The 13,986-nt window shown below is 38.3% G+C and overlaps 1 protein-coding gene across 1 annotated transcript in view; it reads right to left on the bottom strand.

Annotated features, from left to right (window-relative positions):
- Positions 1-13,986, bottom strand: part of LOC105079183 (uncharacterized) — a 129,013-nt gene that overhangs the window by 20,744 nt on the left and 94,283 nt on the right. The window contains exons 4-9 of the mRNA XM_074361971.1: positions 7,029-7,183; positions 6,138-6,220; positions 5,157-5,379; positions 4,848-5,023; positions 4,609-4,757; positions 2,536-2,737 (exon numbers count right to left, since the gene is read on the bottom strand). Coding sequence (XP_074218072.1) covers positions 5,298-5,379; positions 6,138-6,220; positions 7,029-7,183 — 320 coding nt within the window. The 3' untranslated portion in view covers positions 2,536-2,737; positions 4,609-4,757; positions 4,848-5,023; positions 5,157-5,297. The remainder of the gene's footprint in view (positions 1-2,535; positions 2,738-4,608; positions 4,758-4,847; positions 5,024-5,156; positions 5,380-6,137; positions 6,221-7,028; positions 7,184-13,986) is intronic.

Raw genomic sequence — 13,986 nt, 5'->3', positions numbered from 1 at the left:
CAAAAAAACAAAAAACCCATTCAAAAAATGAACAGAAGACCTAAATACATACTTCTCCAAGGACATACAGATAGCCAAGAGGGACATGAGAAGATGCTCAATATCGCCAATTATTAGACAAATGCAAATCAAAACTGCAAAGAGGTAGCACCTTACACTGGTCATCAAAAAGTCTACAAACAAATGCTGCAGAGGATGTGGAGAAAAAGGAACCCTCCTACACTGTTGGTGGGAACGTAAATTGGTGCAGTCACTATGGAGGACAGTATGGAGATTCCTTAAAAAAATAAAAATAGAGGGCAGTCTACCCAGGCAATGAAAATAAGAGCAAAAATAAACAAATGGGACCTAATTAAATTCAAAAGCTTTTGCACAGCAAAGGAAACCATAAGTAAAACAAAAGGACAACTTACAGAATGGGAGAAAATATCTGCAAATGATGCAGGTGACAAAGGCTTAATTTCCAGAATATATAAACAGCTCATACAACTTAAGAACAAAAAAACAAACAACCCAATCTAAAAATGGGCAGAGGACCTAAACAAGCAATTTTCCAATGAAGACATACAAATGGCCAATAGGCACAAGAAAAAATGCTCAGGATCGTTAATTATCAGAGAAATGGAAATCAAAACTACAATGAGTATCACCTCACACCAGTCAGAATGCCCATCATTCAAAAGTCCACAAACGATAAATGCTGGAGAGTGTGGAGAAAAGGGAACCCTCCTACACTGCTGATGGGAATGTAGTTTGGTGCAGCTGTTATGGAAAACAGTATGGAGAGTCCTCAAAAAAGTAAAAATAGTCTTACTATATGATCCAGCAATCCCACTTCTGGGCCTATATCCAGAAGGAACCCTAATTCAAAAAGACGCCTGAACCCCAAGGTTCATAGCAGCGCTATTTACAATAGCTAAGACATGGAAACAACCAAAATGTCCATCGACAGTTGACTGGATAAAGAAGCTGTGGTATATTTATACAATGGAATACTACTCAGCCATGCAAAAGAATAAAATGCAATTTGCAGCAACATGGATGGACCTGGAGAATGTCATTCTAAGTGAAGTAAGCCAGAAAGAGAAAGAAAAATACCATATGGTATCACTCATACATGGAATTTGAAAAAAAAAAAAAAGAAAAGAAAAAAGGACCCTGTGAACTCAACTACAGAATAGAAACAGACTCACAGACATAGTAAGCAATCTTCTGGTTACTGGGGAAAGAGGGTGGGAAGGGATAAATTTGGGAGTTTGAGATTTACAAATGTTAGCCACTATATATAAAAAATAGATTAAAGAAAAAGTTTATATATATATGTTTGTATATATAATGGAGTACTACTCAGTCATAAAAAAGAATGAAATAGGGCCACTTGCAGCAACGTGGATGACCTGGAGATCATCACATTAAGTGAAGTGAGACAGAGAAAGACAAATAGCATGAATCACTTTTATGTGGAATCTAAAAAATGATACAAATGAACTTATTTACAAAACAGAAATAGACTTATAGATATAGAAAACAAACTTATGGTTACCAAAGGGGAAAGATGGGGAGGGATAAAGTAGGAGTTTGAAATGAACATACACACACTTAAATAGATAAACAAGGATGTACTGTATGGTACAGGGAACTATATTCAATGTCTTGTAATAACCTATAATGGAAAAGTATCTGAAGAAGAATATACATATGTGCATGTATAACTGAATCACTTTGCTGTACACCTGAAATTAACACATTGTACATCCACTATACTTCAATTAAAAAAAGAAAAATTATTAGACCAATCAATATTTATATGTATAATAATACTGGTGCTTTGACACTCAGTGTGAACTTTCTTAGTAAAAACTGAAATAGGATCTAATTTCTGTATTAGCTCTTTTTCTTCTGGAGTAAAATATGTCTGTGCCTCATCAGCTTTTAAATGGAAATCCATAAATGCAGCAAATCAGATTAACAGTTAATCAGTCATTGCTTTGACTTGATCGTTGATTTAGAAACTCAGAAGTGAACACTGGGTTCTACGCATCGGGTTCTTACCACATCAAAAGGTTCCAGCAAAGTCCAGCCACAGTGCCCATCCATAGGGTTAGAATGGCAGCCAAAACAAAACAAAGGATCCGCATTTCATGAATACGTCAAAGATCTCAATGTATAATGTAAGATACCACAATGAGAATCAAAAGCAGGACAAAGACATTGAATGTATATACCAAATTAAGAGACGGTATAAAAGAAAACGCTAAAATCAAGAATACTTGCACAAAACTTACATCATGTGCACTGGGGACAGAACACACCTGTACTCTCTTGCCCCCTTTTCTGCCCATGGCTGCCCCCAATCAAGCTCAGAGCCAGATGCACCTTCAGAATCCATTTTAACACATTTCTTCAAAAGGCCTCTCCAGACAATTGGGAATAGAAACCAGATAGAATTCTTTGCCCTCATCCCTGAAGACTGAAGATTTTAAGCCATGGATATCTCCCATACATTTTGAACCCTGGCTACACAGAGCTACTCACCTATCCTTGAATGTGCCAGGCAACTTCAAGCATCTGGGCCTTTGTTTGTTCTGTTTCCTCTGCCTGTAGAAATCTTACACATCCTTTGCAGCTCCATACAAATATTTCCACTTATGTGAGGGATGGCACATTCATTTCGTGTAACCATAATTAATTGTAGTTCATTTAGTTCATGAGTTCCAGCCAGAGGTGCCTGAAGGATCTAAAAAAAAATTCTACCAAATAATGATGATCATTATCATTATTACTATAACATATATAAAATATATTTCAGCCCAAATATAAAGCTAAAGAGGGACATAATGATGAGATTTATTAACTGGAACTACTTCCCCCATTTTTTTTTTTTATAAAGCTGTAGCTTCTACTATACATAGAAGCATTGACACGGTGAGTCAGTACATAAAAGTTTAGGGTAAACAGGGATTCTTACTGTCAAATATAATGAGGATAGAAATTCAAACATAACATTACTTTGTCCTGAGCTATAAAAACTCTATCAAGGCAAAACATCTTACCTCACAAAAATTACTTTAAGAGTGAGCAAATATTCTCGTTCAGTCATTCCCACTCTGGCTGACACCCAGAATCCTAAAGGGAGCTTTTGAAGACTGTATATTCCTTGGCCTCATACTCGGCGTGGGAGTCAGCATCTTTGAAGAGTGGGACCCAAGACTGAGTATTTTATAAAAGCTCCCCTCGGTGAGCTGAAGAACCACCTGGTTGACTGTCTTAACTGATGGTTTTAATAACCGTCTGAGCTGGGCTTATCAGTAAATGTTCTTTATAAGGGTTCATCGATGAACATCAACATTTGGGCTCACGATATTTGAATTCCATTTATGTTGTCAGTTTCAGGGAAGATACAGGCAATGAGTTTGCCCCTTGTGCTATTTGGCATTGTGGGGATGGGAGAAAAAGGACTGGCAGAGGTTTCAAGTCTTTAACAAACTGCTGAAGAACAAAATGTTGACTTAGCTTAAAAGAAATATCTCATGGTTGTCATCAGTCTAAAGAAGAAAATATTTGGGGGCAAAACTTTGTTAAAATTCTATTTGACTGATTTATCCAACTGAGAGTAAAAGCTGTTTTTCACACTTTAAAAGGCAGTGCGAATGTCTGGGTTTTTTTTCTTTACCTCTTGTTTCACATGTCAATCACCAAAAGAGCTTAGTTTTTTGGTTATGCGAGGATCACATCTTATTAAATGAGGAAAGAAGCTGGTTATGTTCAAAGAAACAAAAATTAACACTAATACTGTTTTCAAAAATTAGAATCCCTGCAGATCTAATTTATAGCTGATTTGGATCTAATATTTCATACCATAAAATAAAAGGAGATTTGAATCTAGTGGATTCCATTAATTGGCTATTTTCTGACAATTCTCTAAGTGCTACCCTATGGGTAATTCATATATACCTGGTGATCAGTCTACTGTTAATATGCTCTATGCATGTCAGCCCCAGTGGGAACCAAGTACTTCGGGGATACAAATGAATGAGTTGACTCAAACCTTAATTAAAAAAATGAGAAATGCATCTGACTCTCAAACAACACATTAAACTTAACATAGCCTCGTATAAAGTGTAGCTGGCAGGTAATAAGGACACCAGTGTGCATTTAAGAAGAATATTGGAAATTCCATTGCAAACCATTCCTTTTCATGCATCTCCTTTCTGGGCTCTGTCTTTTGTTATATTTGAGAAGCAAGCTTAGAGACAAACATAATACAAAACCCCCCAGCTTCCTGAGTCAAACCAATAAAGGTAGACTTCCACCATCCCTGTAACGTGTCCATCTGCCTTTTAAGTTAAGATAAATTTGACAGTACACAGGGAAACTGATTCAAAAACCATGACTGTGCTAAGCATGGGAAATGTAAGACTATAGCACTGAAATTCTGTTGGTTTCCCCACATAAGAACTTACAGCTTTCACAACGCATGAATATAGTTTTTGGAGTAAAGGTGAAGTTGCAATACTCACATTCATATGGGAAGCCAAGAGGATCTGGGTAATTGTCCACATTTGCTCTGCTCATATGTGGTACAATGGCAGAAAGGAGAGGACTTACTGGGGCAGGCTGTATCTCCCTGAAATGGCCACATTAGTATTTCCAGTCTCATCTGTTCTTGCAAAACTTGCTACTTGACCGTCAAGAGATGGAGTCTACTTTCTCTCTCCTTGCACCAGGGCAATGCTTTGCAACTGTCTTGACTCAGACTGTGGAGAAAGTGATGCCGTATGACTTTCAAGGTTAGGTCGTAAAAGTTGATAAAGAGCTCCCACCTGGCTCTCCCCTGGGACACTCACTTCTGGAACCCAGCTGCCATATTGTGAGGAAGATAAGCAGCTACGTGGAGGGGCCACACGTGGGTGTTCCAGCCCCAGCCCCATGCTGGTGCCAGCCAACAGTCAACATCCACCGCCAGGCACATGAATGAGGGCCCTTCAGATGACTCCACTCTTCAGCCTTCCAGCCACCACACCTTATGCCAAGTAGAGAAGAGACAGAATGTCCCCACCACACCCAAACTGCAAACCTGTGAGCAAAATAAACACTGTCGTTGTTTTAAGTTGCGGTTTAGGGGTGGTTTGTTCTGCTGCAACTGGACTACTTACCAAGTGTCTTGATTCTACTTCATCTTCTTTCAACAGTTTAAGTTGCTTCCACCAGGAAAATAATTTAGCAATCATTTAACGATTCCAACCACAGTGATTCATATATTGTGCTATCTGACGCTCCCGTAATAATACCATCTTTCATCCACTGCGCGTTTGGTCGCTGTTGGACTGGCATCGTGTCAGAGCTCTGCGCGTGCTCCCTGGACAACGTGAATCCTTTCTTTAAAAATTATAAAATTTTTAGTTTAGAAAGATAAAAGAAAGTCCCACTTTGTTAGCTATCTTCCCCTGAATCTCACATCTTTCTGAGGTAATCATACCAAATCCAGTGTGTATCATTTCAGACCTGTCTCTCCTTCTCTGTACCTTTAAACACATACACTCCTCAGCACGTATGTTAGATGTCCTCCACCCTGCGCAAAGATCAGGAGTTTCTCTTCAGTATGTTGTTAAAGCAAGCCTATTGACGACAATTATGATCAAGATATGAAGATGATGATGATGCTTGCCGTTTTTTGAGTTCTTACCCTGTGCCAGATGATGCAGAACATGGATAGCTTGAAATTGGCACATACAAAAAAATCAGGGTTTGGTTTCTAGAAAACCAGTTGCTAAATTTCCCAGTAAGGACCATGTTTGTCTTTGCTTATTAACACACCTCCAGCACCTGGGATGGGGTCTAGCACATGGAAGAGTCTCAATGAATATTTGTTAAATGAACGAATGTTTTAATCACAGGCTCAGACAATATTCTGGTTGATGGACTTCTGACGTGAATGTGGCCTCCCAGTTTTATGAATGAGCATGCTTCCAAAATGCGACTTCAATTTAGTCTTTGTTTTCTGAGATTTCCTTTCCTGGATCATTAGATTACCCTCCCTGTGGGTCACCAGAGCCAATGGCACAGGCGAAGCATGCAACTCACAGGAAGGCACAGTTCCCCAGTGGTCTACTGTTCATGGAAAAATAAATTCAAACCTCATAACCCAGAAGTACCACCCCTTCTTCCTTCCTCTTCTTGGGCAGCTTTTATCATACTCAAATGTTTTTTCAGGAAAGACCTAGTCAAAAAAAAAAAAAAAACATATACAGAAGTATACATGTACTGTGGGGATATGTGTATGTACATGAGCACACACGGGCATATGGAGATCTTTTTGGAGGAATCTACATACGTAATCAATCATATTTTCTTTAATTAAACAGAACTGGTAAGAGCCTGGTGGGAAACAAAGTTTGAATAAGGAAACAAAAAGGATAGGAATCCAGGCTTTGTTCTCTGTCAAAGGAAGAAAATTATACCTGCAAGGCGATTGCCTCCAAAATTAACCAACTACTCAGATAAATATAAGCAGCTTATCCGCTGGAGGCCTGAAAGACCCAGCACAGAGTAGTAATGATAAGGTGGGGGACAAAAGCATTCCTGGAGAGCAAAACTATGGACATTATTTAACCATCACAACATGCTCCAGACTTCAGGTCACTGACAATAAATATGATTTGTAGAATGACAGATATCTATGTGGCACTTCCCCAAATTCCATCTCTCCTTGAAATATAAATGCCCTCCAAAGCAGATTTATCTTTTCAATAAACCTTCCTGTGAGCTCCAGGAAACTCTTCGGGGTCAGGCTGATGTGAAGGAGATGAAGGATGGTTTTGGTTTACTCATAAGTTATTCTCTAAGGCTCGTCCCTTCCAATGCGAGGCTAACAAATGGACATTTAGTTGAATTCTTTTTTTCTTTCTTTTTTGGGGAGAAAAATTCTAGGAAACGTTAGGAATCCCTGTTCTGTTTCTATGGGGAAAAAAAAAAACCACCTCATTAGGGTATTATAAATAATGGTGTGGCTTTTGTGAGAGTCATACATCACCCCTGGGAAGTGGATGTCCTATGAGTCTTTGCTTCTGAGATGTATCAATCATTTCCACCACTGAAAATGCAGCCATCATTCTGGTAACATTTCCAAGATCAAAGGCACTGGGAAAATGCAAAGAAGCGAGGAGAAAGCCATGTATTCCCCCTGTAAAAATCAAAGAGAATGAAATTAAGGGAACGTCTAAGAAAATTTCTCACATGCCAAGGATTTTTCAGGTCAGCAAAATAAATTAACTTATCAGGAAATCTTAAATGAAAGAGGAGAAAAATCAAAGCAGGGCACATTGCAGAAGTCCAAGGATGAGCCAATATTAGGAAAACCTATTAGTATAATTCACCAAATTAAAAGTCAAAGAGAAAAACAGCTTTTTCCTCCTCCTTACCCTGCCCCCTTCCCCTTCCTGACCAATTCAGTCCAAAAGCCAGTAGTTCAGTCCAAAAAGAAGAGGCTGTGTGTTAGAACTTGACTGCTGTGAGAAGGCGTACACAGGGGAGAGAGCAGTGGTGGTAAATGGAAGACTGGTTTTACAAGGGTGTCATCACATAGCTAACTCTTTCAAGGATAACAGAAGTCAGACTTCTTACTCCCAGAGGAGGGTGCTACAAATGTGGAAAGGCAGAAAACTAGAATAAACTTATGGAGTTGAACTGAAGTAACAGTATCACTATAAAGTCATGGTTTTCAACATATGGATGGATGGACACAGAAAAGTCATATAGACATAAACTGACATATATTCTGTAGCTCAGTCCACTGAAAAGGGTTTGGAGCAATAAAACCCCCAAAGTGGCAAGCATACCTTAGAGATCAACTCTTGGTTTCTAAGTAAAACTTTCTCCTAAGAGGAACCAGGACTTCTTGGGGAAGTGGCTGATTCAAGGGCTGAGGAAGGCATGAACCGGAGCATCTCCCTGTACCAGAGAGCAGAGAATACTTACAGAATGAGGGGGATGCACTAAAAAAGCACAGACGCCATTTTGAGGGGCTCCCTCTGGTAAAATCTGAGATAATTTGACATCAAAAAGATATATTTACCGAGGGATCATAACATGGCAAATTTAGTATGAAAACCTGGGTTCACACGGATATCATAAATGAATACACCTTTGATAAAGAATAGAATTAAAAGAATATGAAGATGAATATATGTATGTTCATGTATGACTGAAGCATTCTGCTGTACACCAGAAACTGACACACAACATTGTAGACTGACTGTACTTCAATTAAAAAATACATATTAAAAAAATGGAATTTTTATACCCTTTCAAAGTAACTTCCCACAAAATTATTTAAAAGGGAAAGGAATAACTTGACAGGAGAGAAACCTGACAGATAACACCTTATTCAACTTGGTCAAATTGAACATCATCAGTCCTGTGACAAATAAAAATCCTGTACTACTTGGTAAGATACAATGCACAGAACACAGTAGCCCTTCTGTGGTATTTCCAGCCAAGATGCATAACTTGAACGTAACCACGAGGAAATATCGGGTAAACTAAAATTGAGGAACAATCTACGGAAGAACTGTCCCATAATTTTCAAAAGGGTCAAGGTCGAGAAAGCCCAGAAAAGACTGAGCAACTGTCCCATATTGAAGGAGACAAGAGGGACATGATGGGTAAATGCAGCATCAAGTCTTTTCTTTATTAACAGCTTTATGGAGATATAATTCACATCGCATACATTTCACCCTTTCAAAGTATACATTTCAATGTTTTTACTATATTCACAGAGATGTGCAATCATTACCACCATTTAAAAACATTTTTCACCCCCCCAAAAGAAACCTGCGCGCAGTACAATCACTCCCTGCTCCCTCTCCCAGGACCTCCCAGTCCCTAGGTGACACTATCTACTTTCACTGTATGGATTTGCCTGTTCTGGGCCTTTCACATAAACGCAATCATATAATATGTCATCTTTTGTGACTGGTTTCTTTCACTTAGCATAATGTTTTTAAGGTTCACCCAGGTTTTAACACATATCAATACTTCATTCCTTTTTTCTGGCTGAGTAACAGTCCACTGCATAGAGATATCACATTTCATTCACCTTTTCATCAGTTGATAGACATTTCAGTTGTTTCCATTTTTGGACTATTATGAATCATGCTGCTATAAACATTGTGTGTAATTTTTTGTACGGACGCCACGTAATTCTGAACTGGATATTATTGGCACATGGCTGGAACATTTGGCAGAACTTGAATGGGATCTATAGATTAGATGTTAGTCATGATTCAGTGCTCTGTTCCTGGTTTTGGTAGTTGTACTGTGGTGATGTAAGAGAATTTTTCTTGTTTGTAGAAAATATACAGAAAAGTACTCAGAGTTGACAGGCATGATGTCAGCAACAAACTCTCAAATGGTTCTGGAGAAAAGTTATTTGTACTGTACTCACAACTTTTCTCTAGATTTACAATTGTTTCAGGAGTGACAGAGAGCTCGTGCCAGAGAGACCCCATTCATATAAACAGATGCTAAAAAATATTTAATAAAATCCAGCAATTACTGCTAACTTTTTAAAATTGTAAAAAAATCTGAATAAGTGGATATTTACTTAGCAAATATATATTTGCTTTGATACATATCTCAAACCAAAAGCCAGTATCGTGCTTAACAATGAAACATTAAGGTATTTCTTTTCAAGACAGGAACAAAACAGGATGCCCATTGCCACCACTGTTATTTAGAATTGTTCTTGAATTTATAGCTTATCCAACAAGACAAAAAAGAGAGATGAAATTCAAAATTAACTTAAAAATCAATGCAAATGAATATGAATGTTTAACAAGCTTACCAGTTAAATCACACACACACACACACACACACACACACACACACACACACGGAAACATATAACTTGCCTATAAATCAAGAAAAAGCCAACAGATGATATAATCCAGAACACATTCCAAGTATAATGAAATACAAAACGAAAAGACACATAACAAACTGGGGAAATTGGGATAAATATTCTTTGCATTAAAATAACTATTCTAAGCCATCAAACCATTAAGAAAAATTTAAATATGCTAATAGAAAAATGAGTAATAGATGTGAAAAGTTAATTCCCCAAAAGGAGAAGTTACAATGGCAACAGACAAATGAAAGAATGTTCACTTTCACTAGTCAATAAAATGCAAAATAAAACAATGGAATACCACTTGCTTTTGTTCTTCAAACTGTGGGATTTTTTTTATGATTATGGGTGCAGGTGTGTAGAGAAACTGATACTCTTACTGTCGGTGGTAATATATATCAGATTAATACAACATTTCTAGAGGATGATATTACATATACATACAAAGTCAAAGAAATTTAAATACTGTATCTTTTAGCTCAGTAATTTTACTTCTAGGAATTTACCTTAATCAAAAATGAATATAAAATTTAGGTTCATAGAGGTTTATTAAAGCACTGATTATAATGACACAAAAAAATCACAACCTAAATGTCCAACAGCAGGGGACTGGACAAAATGTTGCTATGATCAAATATGTAGGTAATAAAAATGTTGTAGGAAGCATGTTTACAGAGGATGGTTCAGTGCCATTGCAAAATGCCCATTGATAATACATATGTATCCCTGTGCATAAAAATAATCGGTTTATATATCTCAACATGTTAATGGTCATTTTGCTGGTTCACATTTTCTAAATTTCCAAATATTTATTTCATGACCAGAAAACAAGGCATCACAGCTTCTTTAAAAAAAAAAAATAAACTCTGAAATTGCTAGATGAGGCAACAGCAACCAGTGAGGAAAAACAGGGCTTTTTCTTATCAATCAAGTTTATTCTGAACCTAAAGTCTCCTGTGGCTGCCAAACAACCAAGATTGAGGACTCGCTGGCAGAAGCAGAGAGTCCACAGCCAGGTAGATAATAAGCCCACTTAACATTTTGATGTTTGGGCAAAGCTTAGAACACTGTGTTCAGTTAGGAGAGGTACACTTAAAGAATACTGTTTCCTGGGAGAGTCCAGAGGCTTCTATGATTAACATCTAAAGAGATTTAATCCTTTGGAAAGAAGAGTTAGGAGAAGATTAAAATGCTCTTCAAATTTCCAAATGGCTGTCATGAGAAAGAGAGATTCATTATCATAGTGGTTCCAAAAACTGGACGAGGACCAATGCACAGAAATTCCCCAGATAGCATCTAGGGACAAGGAAAAACTGTTCCAAAAGTAAGACTCACTCCACAAAGGAGCAGGAGGTCAGGCACACCAGCGGTCCTCCTGCAGAGGTGTCTGATGGCTCACCAGGGCTGTTGCAGTGGAGATTCCAGCCCTGGGTAAAGGACTGTGCTAAACAGACTCTAAGACCCTGCAGCTCAAAGTGAGATCTGTGGACCAGTGACATTGACATCACCTGGGAGCCTGATGAAAATGCAGATCCCCTGTAATTCATATGCACATTAAAGAGTGAGAAGCAGACCTGGAAGATGCTTTCCAGCGCTGCAGCTTCTCCATCAGCATAGGGTTTTCAGAGTCTCCTTTTGCTGCTCCTTTTCTACCTACTCTTCCACAACCTACTAAATATCCATGTAATAATTAGTTATTAATGACAGAAGACCTGAGGGTGATTTGTGACAGAATAATGTGCTTCTACATTAATATAATCTGATGAATGATTTTACTTTTTAGTGCAGGAATTTATCAGGGGTGGAGTCCTACTGAAATCCATTGACAGGTAAATGAGTGTGAATGCAGTCAAGTATACGGTCCTTGAACGCAATGAATCAGAACAAATCAGAAGCTCCGACCTTCCTGTATGATTCTCATCCATTAGCCCTACACTCTAGGCAGCAATTTTAGGCTGCCTGTCCACCTTGAGGACTATCTGCAGAGGAGAAAATGGCATTCTGCCTTCCAAGCAGCATGTGCATGTTCATTAGTCCCCTAGGACAGCCCTGTTCTTGTATAGACATCAACATCCATCTCTCAACAGCTGATAGTCCAAACCTTCGATCAAACGGTGTAACATAACCAGATCTTGCATATAAGACAAGATCCAGGGCATTTAGTGACAACTGGATGTTAACACGAGGCCTCACTCCTCCAGTAGCAGCTTCTTCCAGTCCCCAACTCACAATGCTTTACTCTGGGGAACAACCAACTGCTTCCAGTGCTCCACAGACACCATCCTTTCCATGCCTTTCCTGTTACCTCAACCTGGAATGCCCTTTACATGCATCACTGCTTGGATAACCTCTACACATCCTTTAAAGATTCAGCTTGGGAAGCATATGCTCCTCCAGGCAGCCTTCCTTCAACCCCAGGCTGCATGAGAGGCCTCCCCTCTGCACCCGTTTTAACCTCCATTTTATCCTCTTAGGCCAGTGCTGTCCAATAGAAATCTAACGGGAGCCACATTCATTTAAATTAAACAGGTGAAATTAAGTTTAGTTATGTATTTCATTTAACCAGGCACATTCAAGAATGTTATCATTTCTTTTTTTTAGATCAAATAATGCCTTTTTATTTGTTGTTCCCTTAAATGCAGAGTAACAGCCTATTTTTTTATTGAGGTATATTTGATACACAATATTATACAAGTTTCAGGTGTGCAACATAGTGATTTACAATTTTTTAAAGGTTATATTCCACTTAGAGTTATTTTAAAATATTTGCTATATTCTCTGTGTTGTACAGTATATTCTTGTAGCTTATTTATTTTATACATAGTAGTTTATACCTCTTAATCCCCTACTCCTAACTTGCCTTTCCCCTTTTCCCTCCCCACTGGTAACCACTTGGTTTGTTCTCTGTATCTGTGAGTTTGTTTCTTTTTGTTTATATTCACTAGTTTGTTTTATTTTTTAGATTCTGCATAGAAGTGATATCATACAGTATTTGTCTTTCTATGTCTGACTTATTTCACTTAGCCTAATACCCTCCAAGCCCATCCACGTTGCTGCAAACAGCAAAATGTCATTCTTCTTGTGGCTGAGCAGTAAGAATGTTATCATTTCAATAGGTAATCAATATTATACTAAAAATTATGAATTAGATATTTTACATTCTTTTGCCATTCCAAGTCTTCAAAATCAAATGTGTATTCTACATGTAGAGCACATCTCGATTCAGACCAGCCACATTTTAAGAGCTCAATAGCCACTCGTGGCTAGTGGTGGCTGTGTTGGACAGCGAAGCCTGAAACTGAAATAATCTACTTACGGGTTTGCTTTCCCGATTGGAAGGCAAGCTTCTCAAGGGCAAGGTCAATGTCTTACTTGTAGTTTCATCAGTGTTGCATCAGTGCCTGGGATACACTGAGCACTCAGCCAATGTTTGCTGAACTAAACTGACCTGAAGGTATTTCGAGAGAAGGTGGAATTTTAGCAGCTGCTCAAATGAAGAACAGCTTATGTGTACTTATAATAATGAAGATGACAGGAATAACACCTCACATTTTTGTCCTGAACTTTTTCCTATGCCCTCTGATGTGTGATTGAGTCCTCGTAACAACCCCATATACTATGGAGCATTATTACCTCCGCTTTATGGAGAAAGAAACTTGCCCCACAAACAACCCAATGAAAAAATGGGCAGAAACCCAAATAGACATTTCTTCAAAGAAGATATCCAGATGGCCAACAGGCTCATGAAAAGATGCTCAATATCGCTAATTATTAGAGAAATGCAGATCAAAACTACAATGCGGTATCACCTCACACCAGTCAGAATGGCCGCACCAAAAAGTCTATAAATAATAAATGCTGGAGAGGGTGTGGAGAAGAAGGAACCCTCCTACACTGCTGGTGGGAACACAAATTGGTGCAACTACTATGGAGGACAGTAAGGGAATTCCTTAAAAAACTAAAAATAGACTTACCATATGACCTAGCAATCCCATTCCTGGGCCTATATCTAGAGAAAACTCGAATTTGAAGAGACACGTGCACCCCAGTGTTCACAGCAGCACCATATACAATAGCCA

This window comes from Camelus bactrianus, chromosome 4 (assembly GCF_048773025.1).
Source record: "Camelus bactrianus isolate YW-2024 breed Bactrian camel chromosome 4, ASM4877302v1, whole genome shotgun sequence".
NCBI classification, from domain to species: Eukaryota; Metazoa; Chordata; class Mammalia; order Artiodactyla; family Camelidae; genus Camelus; species Camelus bactrianus.
Note: the sequence above shows the minus strand (reverse complement) of the source record. Positions and strands in the feature narration are given on the sequence as shown.